A 21627-nucleotide genomic window follows, 5' to 3' on the forward strand; every position below is an offset into this window, starting at 1 on the left:
CCCTCCCCCTTCCCAGTTCTCCCACTAGTTTTACTGTCTCTGACTGCATTCTATCTGTCCCGCCCACTCTGAAGAAGGGTCTCGACGCGAAACGTCACCCGTTCCTTCTCTCCAGAGATGCTGCCTGTCCCGCTGAAGGTGCCTACCTTCAATTTAAACCAGCATCTGCAGTTCTATCCTAAACAAGAATAATAAAATGTTTCATGGTGTGCGTTAATAACTGGGTATAGGGTATATTCAATTAGTTTATGGCTAGTGTTAGCGTGATTATTCAATGACAGGAAATAATTTGTCCTACATTCTCCCCAGGTTGTAAGAAATCATTAAAAATAGTTTGTTATTTGTCAAGTACACCTCTTGAGTATTAAGAAGATTTTAATACTCAACATCAAGCATGTAACTCTTGAGTTGTAGAAATTTACAACAGATCTGGCCTGTTGGTCCATCGCCTTGGGATTACTAATCATCTGTCGTTACCTGTACGCTACCATATGGCTTGATGGGAACCAAGAGTCAGGAGTGTTTTATTGTCATGCTAGACCAAGTGGACCCGTTGGGCCCAAACCTCTCCTGCATTGGTGCAGCACCCCCCCCTCCCCCTCCCCTCTCCTCCCCCCTTCTTCCCACTCCTCCACCCCACCCTCCTCCCCCCACCCCCATTCCTCTCCCCCCCCCCCCCACCCTTCATAAAAATAATGCCCCCAAGTCTGTTGTTTGTAGTTTTAATAGCCCGATGGTGGTTGGGAAGAAACTGATCCTGAACCTGGACATCACAGTTTTCAGGCCCCAATGCATTTTCCCCGATGGCAGGTGTGAAATGAGAGTGTGGCCAGGGTGGTGTGGGTCTGTAATGATGCTGGTTACCTTTTTGAGGCAGCGATTCCTGTAGATCCCTTCCATGGTGGGGAAGTGAGTACCCGTGATGGACCAGGCAGTGTTCACCATTGCCGCCTCCTGTGTTGCAAACTGTGTAGATCTGTAGTTGTGCAGCATTAACGCTGACCTTTTCTCTTGTGTTTGCAGGCATTCTTTTGCAGTCGTAGCGATTACTTCCGAGCATTGTTGCAGGATCATTTTTCTGAAAGTGAGGAACTTCAGAGTCAGCCCAGTATTCCCATGGTGACACTCCACAATGTGACAGAGGAAATCTTTATCAGAGTTCTCTACTACATCTACAGTGACGATACAGAGGTAAGATTGGACCCACCAATCCACGGACATTTGACTGGTGCTCAAGCTTAATGACGCATAATGGTGCAGTGATAGAGTTGCTGCTTTACAGCGCCAGGCACCTAAGTTCCATCCTAACTACGGGTGCTGTCTGTATGGAATTTGCACATTCTCCCTATGATTGCATGGGTTTTCTCTGAATGCTCTGGTTTCGATTTTACTATGAATGCGAGCAAATGCAGATGCTCCGTTTTCCTCCTACATTCCAAGGACATCCAGGCTTGTAGACTAATTGACTCTCTAAATTGTCCCTACTGTGTAGGAAAATGCTAATGTACAGGGAGATTGCTGGCCGGCGTGGATTCGGTGTGCCGAGGGGCCTGTTTCCACACTGTATCTCTAAACTCTAAAAGAAGTTGCATCGTGAAGGTTGTTGCAGGGCAACAGAGGATCAAATAAAAGTGCTGGAGATACAAGAAACTGCTGATGTTCCATGTACAGGAACATGGATGGGAAAGGACTAGAGAGATATGGGACAAATGCAGACAAATGCTCTTGCTCCGGTTTCCTCCCACATTCCAAAAGTATGAAGGGGCGAGGGGAGGGAGACGTGGGGGCAAGAGCTGGCAAAAAAGAGTAAAAAAAAGAGACTACTGGTTTGGAAGTATTTGGGCCAAATGCAGGCAAATGGGATTAGCTTAGCTGGTCGGCATGAACGAGCTGAGCCGAAGGACCTGTTTCCGTGCTGTAAGACTCTATGTTGAAATCTTGATCAAACCACAAACGTGCTGGAGGAACTCAACAGGTCAGGCAGCATCTGTGAAGGGAATGGACAGGCGATGTTTCAGGTCACGACCCGAATCAACGTCTGCCCATTCCTACCACAATGGTTGCCCGAACCACTGAGTTTCTCCAGCACTTTGTCTTTTACATTAGAAGGTTTTGGATATGCTCAGCGGGTCAGGCGGCATCTGTGGACAGAGAAGCAATTACTTTTTCTCTTTATTTTTGTAAACCAGCATTTGCAGTTTCTTGTTCCTACTGGTGTATGGGATCAGGCAACAGATTAGCCCCCATCTGATGCTGTACAGCTCTGCACCTCTGCTCCTGAAATCAAATGGCGCTTTCAATTTAAGCCTGGATTGGAATGATCATTGTGACAGCATATTAGGCAGCAGCTAATTAGAAGGGAAATGTTCTCAGGAACTTAACGTCGACAGCTATTTAATATTCATTTGAGTTGACAGGTGCCAGCAGTTTTAAAGATGATTGCTTGTTGCAGTATTAGATTTTGCCACTAGGTTGCAGTAGTGACTTAAACACAGCTATCTTCATATATCATATATATACAGCGCGGAAACAGGCCTTTTCGGCCCACCAAGTCCGTGCCGCCCAGCGATCCCTGTACATTAACACTATCCTACACCCACTAGGGACAATATTTTACATTTACCCAGCCAATTAACCTACAAACCTGTACATCTTTGGAGTGTGGGAGGAAACCGAAGATCTCGGAGAAAACCCACGCAGGTCACGGGGAGAACGTACAAACTCCTTACAGTGCAGCACCCGTAGTCAGGATCGAACCTGAGTCTCCGGCGCTGCATTCGCTGTAAAGCAGCAACTCTACCGCTGCGCCACCGTGCCGCCCTTAGTTGAAGCAAATGTATTCCTGTTACAAATATTGCCCTGATGCATAAATATCAATACTAATCTATTAAGGCATTATCAGGTTTCCAATAAAAGCATTTTTCTTCTGCGATATTTGAACAAGAATTGGTGTGCTTGGTGTTGAAAGAAAAAAATAATTAAAGAAAAAATAGGTACTCCAGCAGTTTGTGTTTTCTTTCAGATTCCAGCATCTGTAGTCTCTTGTGTTTATCTGTAGTTCATGAGTATGTCCATTCTGACTGAATTAGTTATTCGCGAAGGCGACTGGGAGTGTGGTGGGTCACACAGGAGACTTGAATTAATGTATTTTCCTACGGAACTGCTCTCAGCCAAGGTTGCAAGCAATTGCATTTTAGTCTTCGGGATTCTGGTGCACCCGGGTGCGTTTTCTACCCTCGTTACCGTGAGAGAGTGAGGCAGTGATACTTTTCAAACTGAGTGCCCCGTAAGCTGCTTCATGGAACATCAAGCATCAACTATGTGGTTGCAAGCTATGCAGACCTAAAATAATTAGTCAACTAATTGGGCTTTATTGGCAGCTTTCATGGCCATTTGTTCTGACAACTATTCATAGTTTAAGCAGATTTACTAAATTACATTTTGTAGCATACTGCGAAATGAATTTGTATTCTGTTCCTCCCACTTAAAAAAAAAAACAATTTCCACACGATTGTTTCCTGGGAAGCTACTACTTGAAGGCACATTGCCTTCTTCTTAATGAGAACACTTGGACGAGACACAAAATCTTTGGTGGGAATTGCATTATGATGGATATCAAGGCCATTAGCTGGATCACGGGAGGTGCTGGTTACTCTAGACTCCTTTGTGACAGCACTGTCAACTCGGAGTACTTTATAAACACCGAGTTATCTCCCGGGGGGGGGGGGGGGGGGGGGGGGGGGGGGGGTGTTAACCTGTAAACTAGAAAGTGCCCATTGCAACTTGAGCAATGCACTGTTGAATTAATGTCACCCGAATACGGACAAAAGGAACAAGCTTAGATGGGGCATCTTGGCCAGCATGAATAAGTTGGACCAAAGAGCCAGTTTCCGTGCTGTATATGACTCCAATGTTGATATTCCAAACGGCAGTCAAAGTCAATGAGCAAAACCTAGATGAATTAGGTTTGTCTGTGTGGAGTTTGCACGTTCTCCCTGTGACCTTGTGTGTTTCCTCCGGGTGCTCCAGTTTCCTCCCGCATTCCAAAGCCGTGCAGGTTTGTAGGTTAATTGGCTCCTGCGAATTGGCCCTCGTACGTCTGCTGCTAAAGTGGGATAACGGAGAACTAATGTATGGCAACATTACAGTCTGGTTTGGGAACAGCTCTGCCCAGGACAGGATGGCCCTGCAGAGAGTAGTGCGTTCGGCAGAACGCACCATGGGAACTACACTCGTCCCCCTGCAGGACCTATACATCAGGAGGTGCAGATCCAGAGCAAGCAAGATCATGAGGGACCCCTGCCACCCCAGCAACGGACCAGATGCTACGATCAGGCAAACGCCTCCGCTGTCACGCTGTGAAAACGGAGAGGATGAGACGGAGTTTCTTCCCACAGGCCATCAGGACTGTCAACTTTTATAACTCCAGAGACTAAATTTTTGTCTACACTATAGTAACTTATTATCTTTATTTATATGCTGTAACTGTAATTCTTTTTTGTGCACAATCCGCAGGCATTGCCACTTTCATTTCACTGCACATCGTGTATGTGACAATTAAACTTGACTTGACTTGGGTGATTGATGGTCGTTGTGGACTCGGTGGGCGAAAACGGCCCGTTTCCAGTCTGTATAAACTAAACTAATCTAAACTAAAAGAAAGGAAGAAGAAAGTGGAAACAGGGAACAGCAGATGCTGGTTTATACCAAAGATAGACTCAAAATGCTTGAGTAGCTCTGTGGGTCTAGTAGGATCTATGGAGAAAATGGATGGGTGACGTTTTCCAAAGCGTCATCCATCCTTTTTTTCCAGAGATGCTGCCTGACACGCTGGGTTACTCCAGCAATTTGTATCTATAAAAGAAAGGAAGTTAGTTTCAGATTCATGACAAGATTGTTACAGCTCTAGTTGTTATTTTTCCACTTTCTCTTGCCTGCAGTTATCCCCGGAAAATGTGTATGAGGTGCTGTGTGTTGCTGACCTGTATCTTCTGCCAGGCTTGAAGAGGCTATGTGGGAAGACTCTTGCAACCATGCTGACTGAGGACAACGTAGTCAGCACCTGGAAGACCGCCAAGCTCTTCAGACTTTCCCGACTGGAAGACCAGTGCACGGAATACATGGCTAAAATTATAGAGAAGGTAATTTGTTTTACTTTGGACCGATGGGGTGATGGGTGTGACCTAAATGTTGGCTGTCCACAAATGGATCAAGGTTATTGGAAGCAAAGATGGGATGCAAGGGGCAGCCATTGTGAGAATTAACAATGGTTTATATTTCAAATTTCAGAAAGTAACAGGTAAAAAAGACAATAGTCAGTAATAAAGGTCCATTGTTTTGCAAATTGATGTGTGAAATTGAAGTTGAAACACAAGAAACAGCAGATGTTGGAATCTTGAACAAAAAGAGTGCTGTAGGTGGTGGGTGGATCAGGGAGTATCGAGGAGACGATTTTTCAGGCTGGGACCCTACTTCAAACTGAACAGACGACATTTCGGGTCACAACCCTCTTTCAGATTGGGGTCTGAAGGGTCCCTATCCAAATTGCATCTGCCCATTCCCTCCACAGATGCTGAGTTCCTCCAGCACTTTGTTTTTTACTGCAAGATTAAGTTCTTGACTTGCTCCATAAGTTATGTACTTGGTATTTGATGAACTGATTTTCAAGCATTTAATAGGCATCTAAGGACCTCAGAGGGTGGTGAGTTTGTGGAACAAGCTGCCAGAGGAGGTAGTTGAGGCAGGTACAGTAACAACGTTTAAAAGACTTTTTGGTAGGTACATGGATAGGAAAGGTTTAGAGGACCATGTGCCAGATGCGGGCAGGTGGGACTAGCATAGATGGGGCGTCTTGGTCGGCATGGACAAGTTGGGCTGAAGGGCCTGTTTCTGTGCTGTGTGACTCTCAATTCAAGTTATTTTCTTTACAAACAAAAACACAATTTTCTCATGTAGGAAGGAACTGCAGATGTTGGTTAACACTGAAGATAGACACAAAATGCTGGAGTAACTCAGTGGGTAAGGCAGCATCTCTGGAGAAAAGGAATCGGTGACGTTTCGGGTTGAGACTGTTCTTCACAGTGAATGTCAGGAGGGAGGGAAACTTTCTCGTTATTAGGGTCTGATGAGTAGCTTGTGGACCCCATAGCTTTGGGGAGAAAAAAATGAGGCAAGTCTGTTTTTAAAAACAAGTCTGGGGCTCAAGGAATTTTAAAATGCTTTTAAGATAATTTATTTTGTTTCTTTTTAATCATTTCACTTTTGTTGACGCTTGAGTCTTTCTGAAAGGGGGGGGGGGGAAGCTTTGACACCCAACTGGCAAAGATTTGTAGGTGTCTTGTGGACGGGGCTTTGTCCGACCTGCCCGTGTTACTCCACTACACAGTCTGAGCTCCTGATGCTGTGTAGGGCTTGCAGCTCGCCTCCTGAATAAGTTAGTTTGGCCATCGGGATTTGGCAAAGGAAGGCTCCAAGGGATTAGTGAGCATGGCTGAGTGCAGGCAACACTCCCCCCCCCCCCCCACTCTGGAAAATCCAGGTCGCTCTTTTTTTTTTGCCGCAGGGATTGATTCAGTTTTGTTTCTACAGTTGCCAGCTGTCTTATAACAAGCTACTTCATCTGACACTCCATTCCAGATCTGCTTTTTTTGCCCAGCGCAGAACAAGGTTGTTTTACAGTCATCATTTTGTTGATGTGCGGACCACTAGAGCAAACCTTTGCATGGGGCCGTCGCAAGACAAAAGAGGTTTTGTCCATTTTGAGCTGAGGAGGAGGCGTATTCTTCCATCTCGACACTCAGGGTTTATGAAGTTTGGAGTTTCCAACTTTGCATTCTGTCCTCATCATCTTACATAAGACAGACTATTTATTATACCATTCATTACAACTATTACAAAAGTCGGCATGGTGGCGCAGCGGTGGAGTTTCTGCCTTACAGCGCCAGAGTCCCAGGTTCGTTCCTGAGTACGGGAGCTGTCTGTACGGAGTTTGTACGTTCTCCACGTGACTGCGTGGGTTTTCTCCGGTTGCTCCGGTTTCCTCCCACTTTCCAAAGGCATACAGGTTTGTAAGTTGATTGACTTTGGTAATAATTGTATTTTGTCCCCAATGTGCAGGATAGTGCTAGTGTATGAGGATCGCTGGTTGGCGTGGACTCGGTGGGCTGAAGGGCCTGTTTCCACGCTGTATCTCTAAATTAAATTAAGCTAAAACTCCGGTGTCCCCCAACACACGGTGGACTCTGAACTTGATGGGAAACAAGAAATTGATCATCTGGTGTCCAAAATATGCACACATTCCTAAGCAGGGTGTCTACCTAGTCAAAAGAACATTCCTTTGTAAACAGGCTAGTTATAACCCTTTGGCCCACGGAGTCCACACCAACCAGCGATCACCCCTTACGTTAGCACTATTCTACACACTAGGGATAATTTACAATTTTTTTAACAGAAGCCAATAAATAGTTATAGACCTGTACGTCTGTGGAGTGTGGGAGGAAACTAAAGCACCCGGGGGGAACCCACGCGGTCACAGGGAGAACGTGCAAACTGTTCGAATGGCACCCGTATTCAAGATTGAATCCAGGTCTGTAACTCTACCGCTGCGTCACTGTGGCGCCCTAGTTACAGTCATTAAATCATTAGGCATTGAGACCTCTTTAGCTGAATAAATTAGCTACTAATATTACATTGGGGAAAGTGCCGTTCCACTATTGAATTGTTCACTGTTGCATTGAGGCATTACCTAAATACAATTAATGTTTTCTGCTTTGAAAGAACAATCTTCCACTTCAATTCTGCAGTGAATTTTTTTCTACCAATAACAATGCACTTATTTTGTTTTTCCCCATGAAGATCATTTCCATCGAATTAACTGCCAAACAGCTTTGCAGGCATTCCTGGGTGTTGCCTCACATTTCCCAGAACTGGATTTGTTCACTATTTGAGTTCAGTCACCCAGCATTTTTGAGTACAAAGGGGCGGCACAATGGTATAGCAGTAGAGTTGCTGCCTTACAGCGCCAGAGACCTAGGTTCAATCCTGACTACGAGTGCTGTCTCCGAGTTGTATGTTCTCCGGGTGCTCTGGGTTTCCTCCCACATCCCAAGGACATGCACGTATGTAGGTTAATTGGCCTCTGTAAATTGCAAAAGGTGTTGCTGGATTCAAGAGATCATGTTGTCCAATGCGTCACAGTGGAGCAACTCGTAGAGCCGCTGCCTCATGGCACCAGAGAGCTGTGTTCCATCCTGACCTTGGCTGCTGTCTGCATGAGGAGTTTGCACATTCTCTCTGTGACTGCGTGCTCCTGTTTCCTGCTGCATCCCAAAGACATGCTGGTTTGTAGGTTCATTGATCTCTGAAAATTGCATCTAGTGTGTCGGGAGTGGATGCGAAAGTGGGATAACATAGAACTAGAGCGATCGATGGTCAATGTGGACTCAGTGGGCTGGAGGGTCTGTTTCCATGCTGCATCTCTAATTATTATCTTAATCAATCAAAAAGCCTGCATGTACTTAGCATGGATGGAAAGCCTTGGGAAAGCCTTAAGAAAATTACTTTGAAGTGTAGAGATTATTGCGCCACAGAAAAATGCAGTTATAATCCAAGCAACATGACAGCTACATACCAGCTCCCCAGGAGTTACTCACCCGGCTTATATCCTGAATCGAAGCAGTGCCCCTGATATAAATGACTCCTGCTGGCGTCTGGCAACAATTGCTGTCACTGGCACATTAACTCTGAAAACACTGGCACCATGTTGTAAATGCTATGCAGAGATGGTTTTGTTTTAATATTAAATCATATAACCTCAGCAATATTTCTCCCTATTATAATCAATTGTGTTTGAAGAAAGGACCCGACCCGAAATGACGTTTAGGCTTATTATTGTCACGTTGAGTGGCCGCAATGGTGCAACGGTAGAACTGCTGCTTCACAGCACCAGAGACTCGTGTTTGATCCAGCCTACAGGTGCTGTCTGTAAGGAGTCTGTATGTGTGGCCGCGTTTTCCCTGGGTTCTCTGTTTTCCTCCCACACTCCGAAGACGTACAGGTTTGTAGGTTAATGGCTTTGGTATGTTGTAAAATTGTTGCTCGTGTACGTAGGTTAGTGTACAGGGTAATTGCTGATCGGTGTAGCAAAGTCGTGGGGCAAAGGTCCTGTTTCTGTGCAGTATCTCTAAAGTCTAAAGTGTACCGAAAGTGAAAAACTTTTGTGTACTATCCAAACAGATCAGATGCACAATACATAAACACTGTCAAGTCAAACTCAATTACCATAGAGTAAAGGAAAGATTTGGAGTGCAGAATATTAGTATTGATTGGTACGGGTGTCGGGGGTTATGGGGAGAAGGCAGAGATATCGGGTTAAGAGGGAAAGATAGATCAGCCACAATCAAATGACGGAGTAGACTTGATGAGCTGAATGGCCTAACTCTGCACCTATCACTGGAAAAATATAGTTTTCAGCATTGTAGCGCATCAGTTCCATAGACAAAGTCTAGTGTTTGCAATGGGGTAGAGGTGAATCGGACAGTACCCTAGCTTATGGAAGGACTGTTCAGAAGTCTGACAACAGAGGTGAAGAAGCTGTTCCTGAGTCTGGTGGTGCGCACATTCAAACTTCTGTATCTTCTGCCGGACGAGAGCGGGGAGAAGGAGGAATGACTGGGGCGGGACGTCTTTGATGATGTTGGCAGCGTGAAGTGTAGATGGAGTTGATGGTGGGAAGTCTGGTCTGTGTGATGGACTGGGCTACATCTATAACTCTCTTCAATTTATTACGGCCTTGGCAGGGCTGTACCAAAGGAAGCAGTGATACAACCTGACAATATGTCCATTCCCTCCACAGAGGTCCTGCAGCACTTTGTGTTTTGATCTATTAAAATCAGTAACTCACATTGATGCTATCTGTTTCTCAATCCAACTCTAACGACTACACTTTGAAGTAACTCCCTTTAAAGTAACCTACTTTATAGCAAGTGTTTTGTACATTACATTGAGGGCATACATTTACTTAATGTTTGTGTTCTTTAAAAAGTATCAGAAGTAATTCCTGTTTATTTATACCAGCCAAGAGAGTAGGCAAGGCCTCAGATTAACATTTCATTTGAAAGATAGACCCGCTGATTGTGAAAGTCTTGCTCAGGGCTGCAATGAATTGTTGTGCTCTGGTCTGCTGAGGTGCCCAGATAGAACATAGAACAGTACAGCTAAAAAAAAAGGCCCTTCGGCCCACTATGTCTGTGCTGAGCATGAAGCCAAGACAATCAATTATCTACCTGCACGTAACCCATTTCCACCTATTCCCTGCATATCAATGTGCGTATACAAACATCTTTTAAATGCCACTAACTTGTTTGCTTTAACCACCACCTCCAGCAGCGTGTTCCAGGCCCACGCCACTCTGTGTAAAAAGAAATTGTCCTGCACATTTTTATTAAAGATGAAGAGGAATTTCTGTAGTCAGAGGGTGGTGAATCTGTGGAATTCATTGCCACAGACGGTTGTGGAGACCGACATTGGGTATTTTAAGGTGGAGATTGACAGATTCGTGATTAGTAAGGGTGTCAGGGGTTATGGGGAGAAGGCAGGGGAATGAGGTTGAGAGAGAAAGATAGATTAGCCATGATTGAATGGTGGAGTAGACTTGATGGACCAAATGGCATAATTCTGCTTCTAGAACTTATGAACATAAACTTTGCCCCCCTCACCGTAAAGTTATTCCCCCTCTGGTATTTGATTTTTCAATCCTGGGTATGATTCTGACTGCCTACCCTATCTTTGCCCCATATTTTTCTATACTTCTATCAGGTAGAATATGGCTCAGATGGCAAAGTTTAAGAAACATTTAAACTGGTACATGGGTAGGTCAAGATTAGAGGGATATGGGCCAAACGCAGGCAGGTAGGACTGGTGTAGATGAGACATGTTGGTGTGAGCAAGTTGGGCTGATGGGTCTGTTTCCACGCTGTCTGACTCTATGTGATATGGGGAAAGGAAGCTTACCTCAGTTCTAACCACCTTTGCTTGTACTTTGTAGCTTGTGGAGTTGGAAGAGTTTGCACAAGTGGTAAAAGACGACGCCACGGCTGTTGAGGACCGACAGGAGACTGACTCTATCCCCCTGGTGGACGATATCCGCTTCCATGTTACCAGCAACGTACAGACTTACAGTGCCATTGAGGAAGCTAATCAGAAACTGAAAGCCCTGGATGAACTCCTGGCTAGTTTGGAACTCGAGTGTTAAGTTGCCTTGCAGTTGTGACCGGCTGCACAAATCCCGTTTGAAGTACAGTGCTGAAAACGATGAGCTCTTTGCTCAAGCAATACTTTTCATTTCTCGTAAGCCCAACTACATCTTAACACGATAAGAATCAAGGACTTTTATTCGAGAGATGTGTCCCATTTTGTTGGCCTACATTAAATGGAAGTTTAAAGCAATAAGATAGAGCCCTAACAACTTTTTTAACTTTCCAACTAGGGCAAAATTATTAACAGTAATCCTCATTTTCCAATCTCAACAATTAATGTTCCAGCATCAACGATGGTACTTCAGTTTGCTGCAGGCTTGTTAGAAATCTCTGTTTGCTGAGAACTAAAAGAAAACTTAAGAAATGCTTCCAAATGCTCTTTATCGTCCGAATCTTAACTGGTACAGTATTTAGATAAAGAATTAGATAAATATTAACAACTTATCTACCATAATCTGTAAAAAAAAAAAACAAGGAGAGTGAACATCAAATCAAATGTCTTCAACTGAAATGTGCTGTTTGTTATTTTGCATCCTTCTTTCGGATGCATCAAGTTTGCAGTATTTTCTGTGCTTTTATTTAAGATTTTGTCATTTGCTGTTTTTGTTTTGTTTCAAGAAAGCTTGTGCTGCAAAGATCCGGATTGTTGCAAATTTTCAAAAGAAAAAGCGAGTTCTAGGTGTCCGCTTTGCTAACTTCATGTGCTGTTTTGTTTTGCATTGAAACAGTGTTCGGCCAGTGCATCAGTCTGCCCCAGCATCCTAGTCCGTCCGGCCAGCCAAGAGAGGGGACTGTACTGGCAGGAATGCCGAGTGCCTGCTGTTGTTGGGATTTCTGCCGATCGGGTCACTTTTGGTCCACTGCGTGATGTGTGTCCATGCCATAACTGGTGTTAAATCCCTAAACAAGCAGCTACTACAATGAATGTAGCGACGAATCACTTACCTAATAAGGTCTGAATGTGTGTGAAGAGGCAGTGAGTATAATGTTGTTGCTCCTCCCTCTGAGTTGAAGTTGACATTTGCATCTGTAACTATTTAGTTTAATCTCTTGGGAAAATGCCAGGGATGTTTGATCATAAGACATAAGAGCAGAATTAGGTCATTCGGCCCTTCGAGTCTACTCTGCCGTTTGAACATGGCTGATCTATTTTTTCCTCTCAACCCCATTCTCCTGCTTTCTTCCTGTAACCTTTGACACACTTACTAATTAAAAACCTTTCAATCTCTGCTTTGAAAATACCCAATGGCCTCCACAGCCATCTGTGGCATGAATTCCACAGATTCGCTGCCTCTGGCTAAAGAACCCTCCTCATCTCCTTTCTAAAGGTACATCCTTTTATTCTGAGGCTGTGCCCTCTGGTCCTAGACTCTCCTATTACTGGAAACATCCTCTCCACACCCACTCTATCTAAGCCTTATCATGCACTTTACCCTAGATTCTGTACTTAGATTTGCATAGACCTGCAAGTAATTTGATCTACCCTGGTCCAATCTGCTAATTTGGTTCATAGTGGCAGCTCTAGCATTTGCATTAATTCTTGCATTTCACACTGTATCCCTTCAATAATATTACTTTATTTTTCAGCGCCCTTCCTCCTTTCAGACTGCGAGCATGGTTCACTCTGTGATATTGTCGCTCTTACCTGTACCATTCTGTGAGAACGGAGATACGAGGAACTGCAGATGCTGTAATCTGGAGCAAAACACAAAATGCTGGAGGAACTCAGCGGGTCAGCCAGCATCTGTGAAGAGAATGGACAGGCGCCATTACGGATTAGGATCTCCTTTAGACTGACCTGTTCCCACCCGAAATGTCATCTGTCCATTCCCTCCACAGATGCTGCCTGACCCGCTACGTTCCTCCAGCACTGTGTACATTGCTCATTCTGTGAGAATACTGATATTGATGAGGGAACCCTTCCTATTTATCTTATCCCAGCTTGAAGATTCCAAATAAAGATCAATCCATCAGTAAAACACAAAGTGCTGGAGGAATTCAGTGGGTCAGGCAGCATCTGTAGAAGGGTCAGTCTGAAGAAGAGTCCCCGACCTGAAACCTCACCTGTCCATTTCCCTCCACAGATGCTGTCTCACCCGCTGAGTTTTGCTCAAGATTTCAGCATCTGCAATTCCTTATGTTTACTAGCTTTTGACTATGCTCCACACTCACTCATTGACCAGATGACCACAAATTATCCTTGTGATCACCCTGGTTCCACCACATCAGGGACGTTGCTGGGATTTGAGACCATCTATGCTGGGGCTCAACTATTTCTCTTCAGATGAGGATGTTTCTACTATTGGGAGAGTCTCCGACCAGAGGGCACAGCCTCAGAATAAAAGGACACACCTTGGAAAAAGTAGAAGAGGAGGAATTTATTTAGTCAGAAAGCAGTGAATCTATGGAATGGCAGAGTAGACTCGATGGGCTGAATGACCTAATTTTGCTCCTATGACTTAATGAACATATCGTAACTGCCACTCTCCAACTGCCCCTCTCCCACCACCTCCAGACCATTGTGAATCAGCCCACTCCTAATGTTGCCCATAATTGAGGCTGGGATCGGTCAGGTCCAGAGTAACACCATCTGACGCCGTACCTTCTCATTAAACATATAAACTAGATATTTATTAATAGAGTTAAAACCTAAAGGAAACTCTTCACACTTAAGATTCTTGCAGGAATAAATACCGCTGTCTCATTGGAAACTATACTATCGTCATCCTTTCCTATCTCAATACTAACTACACTTGCACCCTTGTCTTCAGCCTTGTCAGTTGGATTCTCCCCCCTCCCCTACATATCCAGTACTGCTGTGGGGTACACCATTGACTTTGTTGCAAACGCCCTGGTTGTAAACACCCAGATTACAAACAAATTAACCCATATTAAAATCAATGACTTCCACAACAACATTAAAACTAACCCTACCTCCCTTATTAAAACTATCTTTATTAAAACCACCAGTCCTACCCTTGCCCAAGACCTGAAAGTCCCCACTAAAACTACCAGGGGATCGACTACCAATATGGTTAAAATAATTAAAAGGGGGTGACTAATTATACCAAATTCAATTTCAATTTTATATCTGGATTCCAGGCTATGCAGGCATACTCAATATGAGGTTAATTTGCTTTATTCTTTAAATATTTTTTGTGAAAATGTATTTCTCTGTGTTGCTCTGTTTAATTTGTGTTGTACAAAAAATGGAAATCCATATTTAATGATTGTTCTTAAACTGCTACAGAAAATATATAGTTTATTTTATCTAATTTAATTTGGGGAGAAAGTATATTTCATTTTAAATCTGTTTGGGTCTCACTAAAAGAATTCTCCTTCAGTACGGATTCGAGGACATGGGTTGTTCTCTTGTTTATTTAATTATTCCGAGCTTGTTTCCCGGTTCACTGTAGTGAAGATGCTGCAGATTTCAAGTTATGAAATTCAACATTAGGCCAGAAAAGCTTTGCATTTGAAATGTGCTGTGATTTGCTCCCTATGCAAATGAATGTTAATAAGCTGTGTTATTTATAAATCTCAATATGTTGTTACCAGCAGGGAGTGTAAAAATTTTTTTTTTCTTGGATGAAGAAACTGCTTTCTTCATTGAGAGATTTTTGATTATTTAATAGAAATAGAAGTGAGTGAGGTCATTTAGCTTAGAATTACAGCATGGAGTCTGATCATTCTGCCCACCGAGACTACGCCGACCATCGATCACCTGCGATGGACATAAAGTGCTGGAGTAATTCAGCGGGTCAGGCAGCGTCTCTGGAGTTTGTTCACACTAGTTCTACGTTATTCCACTCTCTCATCCACTCCCTGCATTTTCGAGGCAATTTTACAGAGGGCCAATTAGCTACAAACCCACACGTCTTTGGGACATGAGAGGAAAGTGGAGCACCAGTCACAGGGAGTCACCACGCAGTCACAGGGAGAATGTGCAAGCTCCACCCAGACAGCGCCCAAGGTTAGGATTGAACCTGGGCCTCTGGCGCTGTGAAGTGGCAGCTCCACTATATTGGGATGCAATTCATTTCCCATCATTAGAGATCATGGATTGTAAAGGTCAAGTGTTAAATAGGTTTGAGCCTTACTGGAATAAACTTTAAATGATTCTGAAGTACTATGGGATTAAATTGTCTGTCAGATCCACTCAAAAACCCAGCAGCTATCAGTGGTGAAATCTGATGAACAGTTCACTTTCCCTTTCTGATGCCATGAATCTTTTCAGCTGCCTACGATGGTTCACATTCTTCTTGAAGATTTTCACCTGAGTGGAAATATTTGTATACATACAGGGAAGAAAAAGACAATTTTTGGGTGCATTTACTGCTGGGGGATCTCGGTGGCTCAGGCAGCATATGTGGATAGAATGGACAAATGACATTTTGGGTCGGGACCCTTCAGTCTGAAGACCCAAAATATTGCCTGTTCTTTCCTTCTGCCGATGCTGCCTGACCCACCGAGTTCCTCCAGCACTTTGTGCTTCTCTCAAGATTCCAGCAATCTGCTGTCTCTTGCGTCTGTCATATTTGTGTCAATTGACTTCTGTGCTAAAGTGGTGCAATTTTGGTGTGATAATTTTACTTCACTGCTTCAAATTGACGCCATCTGCCACACACACAATCGATGTTTGCATCCAGAATCTATAACGAATCTGCTTGGTTGATTTTTGCATTGACGGTTTGACAGCTGAATAGCACTGACATTGCAGTTTCTGGAAATAAAATGAGTTGCCGAGGATATAAAAATGATTCAGTGATATTTGTGGCGGGGGAATTGGGATTAACTTTTAAAATTTTGAAGCCCTTCATCAATGTGTAAACGAGTATGATTTAAGTTGGAGTAGAGGAGGCCAGAAGAAAATAATGTACAAAGCTGTCCAACTGACACCATTTGTATTTGGTGCCTATTGAGAGGAAGATAAATGCTTAATTTTTCCAGAGAAATGCAAATAGACCAAGATGAATGAGGACAATAGAAAGGGAGAATGCAATCCTGCAATTATGGGATGCAATAATGTGCAGAAATAAAAGACTGAAAGGATTCAGTAGATCAGGTAGCGTCTGGAGAAATTTAAGAGGGACCTCGGGGCAACCTTTCACTCAAGAAGGTAGTCTGTAACTAGAATGAGCTACCAGCGGAAGCTGTAGAAGTGGATACAATAATGACTTTTTAAAGATATTGAAACATTTATGGATGGGAAGGATTGAGAGGGGTTGGGGACAAATGCAGGCAAATTGGATGAGCCCAGAATGCCAACTTATTTGGCATAGGCAAGGCGGGCCAAAGGGCCTGTACAGCTCCATGACTCTTATGCTGTTCCAACTTAAGAGCCCTACATCAAAATAAGAGGAAAGTAAATTAAATTAGGGGCTGAATTTACGACACCATCCAAGAAGAAATTCTTCAAAGGTTGATCATAAATTTCAACCCACCTCCAACTTTCAGCCTGACCTGCTGAATTACTCCAGCACTTTGTGTCTATCTTTGGACAGGTTCATGGACCGGATAGGTTTAGAGGGATATGGGCAGGTGGGACTAGTGTAGACGGGGCATGTTAGTCGGTGTGGGCAAGTTGGGCTGAAGAGCCTATTTCCACACAGTAAGACTGTCAACTTTTCAAAATTCAGTTACATTTCTCATTACTCCGGTGGGATTTGTACTCCGGTTCAGTGCTAAATATCTTATTTACCAATTAGAGGGTGGTGAATCTGCGGAATTCATTGCCAGGGATACATAGAAAATAGGTGCAGGAGTAGGCCATTCGGCCCTTTGAGCCTGCACCGCCATTCAATATGATCATGGCTGATCATCCAACTCAGTATCCCGTACCTGCCTTCTCTCCATACCCCCTGATCCCTTTAGCCACAAGGGCCACATCTAACTCCCTCTTGAATATAGCCAATGAACTGGCCTCAACTACCTACTGGGGCAGAGAATTCCACAGATTCAACACTCTCTGTGTGAAAAAAAAGTTCTCATATCGGTCCTAAAAGACTTCCCCCTTATCCTTAAACTGTGACCCCTTGTTCTGGACTTCCCCAACATCGGGAACAATCTTCCTGCATCTGGATGGCTGTGGAGGCCAAGAAATTGGGTATTGGTTATTTTTACAGTGGAGATTGATAGGCTCTTCAGTTTAGCTTAGAGATACAGCATGAAAACAGGCCCTTCACCGAGTCCACGCCGACCAACATTCACCCTTATCTATCATAAACACTAAAAGCAATTTATAACAGCCAATTAATCTTCAAACCTGCACGTCTGGGAGGGAGGAGGAAACTGGAGCACCCGGAGAATACCCACGTGGTCACATGGTTAACGTGCAAACTTCATACAGACAGCACCTGTAATCAGGATTGAACCGGGTCTGGCGGTGTAAAGCAGCAACTCAACTGCTGTGCCACCCGATTATTAAGGGCCTCAAAGGTTATGTGGAGAAGGCAGGAGAATGGGGTTGAGAGTGAAAAATTGATCAGCCATGGATCGAATGGCGGAGTAGACGCAATTCTGCTCCTATGGCCATGTGCTGAATATGATGCCACGGTAAACTAATCTCATCTTTCAGTAGAGACTGCGTAGCCTGGGTTTATGAAGGGGGTGAGGTATGGTTGAGGCGTATAAAATGATGAGAGGCATAATAAGGTAAGTTGTGGGAAGCTGTTCTCCACCGCAAACCTAAGTTGGAGATGCGGACTGACCTGCTGAGTGTTTCCGCATTTTTTGTTTCTACTAGAGGTGGATTTATTTCACCCAGCGGGTGGTTGAATTCTGGAATGCAAACCTTCAAGGTAGGTACACTCTTAACATTTAAGTAAACACTTGAGGCACCATGGCGAAGAATGCTCGTGAGTGGGATTAGCATAGTTAAACATTTTATGAGCCATAGAGCACCCTTAATTTGCATGTGCAGAACTATTAACTGTAAAATGTCCATATTTGAATTCACTTTATGTCCTTTTTTGTAAACCAACATCTGCAGTTCCTCGTGACTGCATTTTGACTGCTTCACTGCAAAATCTCAAGGTGCCTACTTTGAAGAGGTCCTCCTCCTCTCCCCAACGGGAATTCTGAAACCTCTCACTGCTCTCCCTCTGTGCTTTGTCCTGTTTCTCTTCTCTCCCAGCTTTCTTCTCCCCCCCCCCCCCCCCCCCACACAATCAGTCTGAAGGGATCCGACCTGAGATGTCACCTATCCATATTCTCCAGAGATGCTGCCTGACCCGCTGAATTCCTCCAGCACTTTGCGTCCGTTTTTGTAAACCCGCATCTGCAGTTCCTTGTTTGTACAATTCGCAGAAGGATTAGTTTAGCAAATTTTGACTTTGAACTATACCAGAAAAAAAAATACAGATGACCTGACCAAGACTCCTGTACGGAAGGTGTTGAAGGTGAAGTGAAAGGTAGAGTAATTTAGAAGGGGAATTGCTGAGTTTACGACTCGGGTAGTAATAAAGTGGCCATTAAGGCGAAGTATCAACTATGTGTTGAATCTTCAAACAATCTTTCTCTCCTAAGCCTAGCAGTTGGCAGCATATTAACGTTGAGATCACTGCTGGAATATTATATGCAACACTGTGAAAATGTGATTTATTTATTGGCTGTAAGTACAGTGCGCTATGCCATAGAGAATTAACTTGTATAATGGTTCAAATCCTTCCTACATTTCAAGATGTTATCACCCTGTACAAAAAGAGGGAAGGTGCCACTGTTTACTTTGTTTAACCTCTGGTAAACTTCACCTGTAGTTTTTTCAGCGGAAAAAAATCGTTCATTAGAATTAATATATTCCCTGAACACTCTTCCCGCACCTGTCTTGTTCTGCTGCAATGGATGAAAACAATAGGGGGTCCTTCCTTGATATTCAAATCTTCAACCTTCACTATCGTCATCTTTACGTGTTTAAAAAAAAAATTGAAACTTGGCAGACAAGAATTTGACCTGTATTGTTGGTACAATAATGAACTATAGAACTGTAAAAAGAAGCGGAATGTGCTGGAGTAACTCAGCCTGTCAGGCAGCATCTCTGGAGAACATGGATACACGTTTTGGGTCACGATCCTTCAGACCAACTGTGGGGGAGGGGAGCAAAAGGTGGAAGAAAAGTGGGGGCAGGACAAAGCCTGGCAAGTGATAGGTGGATGCAAGTGACTGGGTGTAGTTTAGTTTATTATTGTCACAAGTACTGAGGTACAGTGAAAAGCTTTTTGTTGCGTGCTATCCTGATTACAATCAAGCTGTCCACAAGTGCAATTGTAATTGATTTTATTAGCCAAGTATGAAAACAAAACAATTCATACCAAAAAAGCAACAAAACATGCAACCACATGTAAATTTAACAAAAACATCCATCACAACGGCACCTCCACATTCCTCACTGTGATGGAAGGCTAATAGAGTTATCTTCTTTCCTCCTTTTTCTCCCGCAGTTGGGGCAGTCGAACCATCCACAGTCGGGGCAATTGAAGCTCCCATGATCAGGGCGATCGAGGTTCCCGTGATCGGGGCGGTCAAAGCTCCTGTGGTTGGCGCTCCCGAAGCCGGTCCCTAACCAGGGACCGTAAGCTCCACAATGTTAATGTCTGCAGGCTCCCATGGTTGGAGCTTCCAAGGTCGATCCCTGGCAAAGGGACTGCCAGCTCCAGGATGTTAAATCCGCAGGCTCCCGCGGTTGGAGCTCCCAAGGTCAATCCCCAGCAAGAGGCCATCAGCTCCACGATGTTAGACCGCAGTGCAGATGGAGGTACGATAAGAGAAAAGTTGCATCTCCATCGAGGAAAGACATAAAAAAGTTTCCTTCAACCCCCACATAATACAAAACTAACGATATACTAAAGCAACATTTAACTCCAGACTAAAAAAACAAAGAGAGAAAGGGAAGAGACAGACTGTTGGCGAGGCAGCCATTGTACGGAACCACCCGGTGTATCGATAAAGGATACAGCATTTAGTGCAAGATCAAGTCCATTAAAGATAGCACAAAGGGCTTCAATGAGAAGAGGGTCTCTTCTACATCCCGCAGCTCCGCTCTTGCTCCCCCTCCCCCCCATTCGTAACAAGGACAGAATCCCCCTCGTTCTCACCTTCCACCCCACCAGCCAGCGTATCCAACAAATCATCCGCCAACATTTCCGTCACCTACAACGGGCGACATACAACGACCCCACCATTGGCCACATCTTCCCATCCCCTCCCCTCTCTGCGTTCCGCAGAGACTGTTCCGTCCGTAACTCCCTGATCCACTCGTTCCTTCCTACCCAAACCACCCCATCCCCGGGCACTTTCCCCTGCAACCACAGGAGATGCAACACCTGTCCCTTTACCTCCCCCCTCAACTCCATCAAAGGACCCAAACAGTCTTTCCAGGTGAGGCAGAGGTTCACCTGCACCTCCTCCAACCTATTGCATCCGCTGCTCTAGATGTCAACTTCTTTACATCGGCGAAACCAAACGCCAGGCTCGGTGATCGCTTCGCTCAACACCTTCGCTCAGTCCGCCTTAACCAACCTGATCTCCCGGTGGCTGAGCACTTCAACTCCCCCTCGCACTCCCAGTCTGACCTTTCTGTCATGGGCCTCCTCCAGTGCCATAGTGAGGCTCACCGGAAATTGGAGGAACAGCACCTCATATTTCGCCTGGGCAGCTTGCAGCCCAGTGGTATGAACATTGACTTCTCCAACTTTAGATAGTTCCTCTGTCCCTCTCTTCCCCTCCCCTTCCCAGATCTCCCATTGTCTTCCTGTCTCCACCTATATCCTTCCTTTGTCCCACCCCCCTGACATCAGTCTGAAGAAAGGTCTCGACCCGAAACGTCACCCATTCCTTCTCTCCTGAGATGCTGCCTGACCTGCTGAGTTACTCCAGCATTTTGTGAATAAGGGCTTCAATGAAGTAGATGGGAGGTCAGGACTGCACTCAAGCTGGGGAGAAGGCAGTTCAGTTGTCTAATAACACCTGAGAAGAAACTTCCTGAATCTGGAAAAATGTGTTTTCACACTTCTGTACCTCATGCCTGATGAGAGGAGCAGAAGAGGGAGTGACCGGGGTGAAACTGGTTCTTGATTATGCTGGTGGCCTTGCCACCACGGAGGCAGTGTGAAGTGTAGGTGGAAGCAATGGAAGGGAGGTTGGTTGCAATGCATGGAAATGGAGCATTTTTGTGTACCTCTCTGTGGAGGTTTCACTCTCAAGATCCTTTTACTATGAATTCTGTGATGAAACGGTTTAAATTCCAAGAAGGATTCTGTGTCACATCAACTCCTGTGCACTGATCATCTTAGAGTGATCAGTCTGAAGAATGGTCCTGACCCAAAATGTCGCCTGTCCATTCCCTCCACAGATGCTGTATGACTTCTCGCAAGAT

At 44.5% G+C, this 21627-nt stretch overlaps 1 protein-coding gene across 4 annotated transcripts in view; it reads left to right on the top strand.

Annotated features, from left to right (window-relative positions):
- The window catches only part of abtb1 (ankyrin repeat and BTB (POZ) domain containing 1), a 56020-nt gene extending 39980 nt beyond the window's left edge, over positions 1 to 16040 (top strand). For all 4 annotated transcript variants that reach the window (XM_078414237.1, XM_078414239.1, XM_078414240.1 and 1 more), the window contains 3 exons: positions 1024 to 1191; positions 4941 to 5141; positions 11045 to 16040. In XM_078414237.1, coding sequence (XP_078270363.1) covers positions 1024 to 1191; positions 4941 to 5141; positions 11045 to 11251 — 576 coding nt within the window. In that variant the 3' untranslated portion in view covers positions 11252 to 16040. The remainder of the gene's footprint in view (positions 1 to 1023; positions 1192 to 4940; positions 5142 to 11044) is intronic.
- Positions 16041 to 21627: the final 5587 nt, after the last annotated feature.

Source organism: Rhinoraja longicauda, chromosome 17 (genome assembly GCF_053455715.1).
Source record: "Rhinoraja longicauda isolate Sanriku21f chromosome 17, sRhiLon1.1, whole genome shotgun sequence".
NCBI lineage: Eukaryota > Metazoa > Chordata > Chondrichthyes > Rajiformes > Arhynchobatidae > Rhinoraja > Rhinoraja longicauda.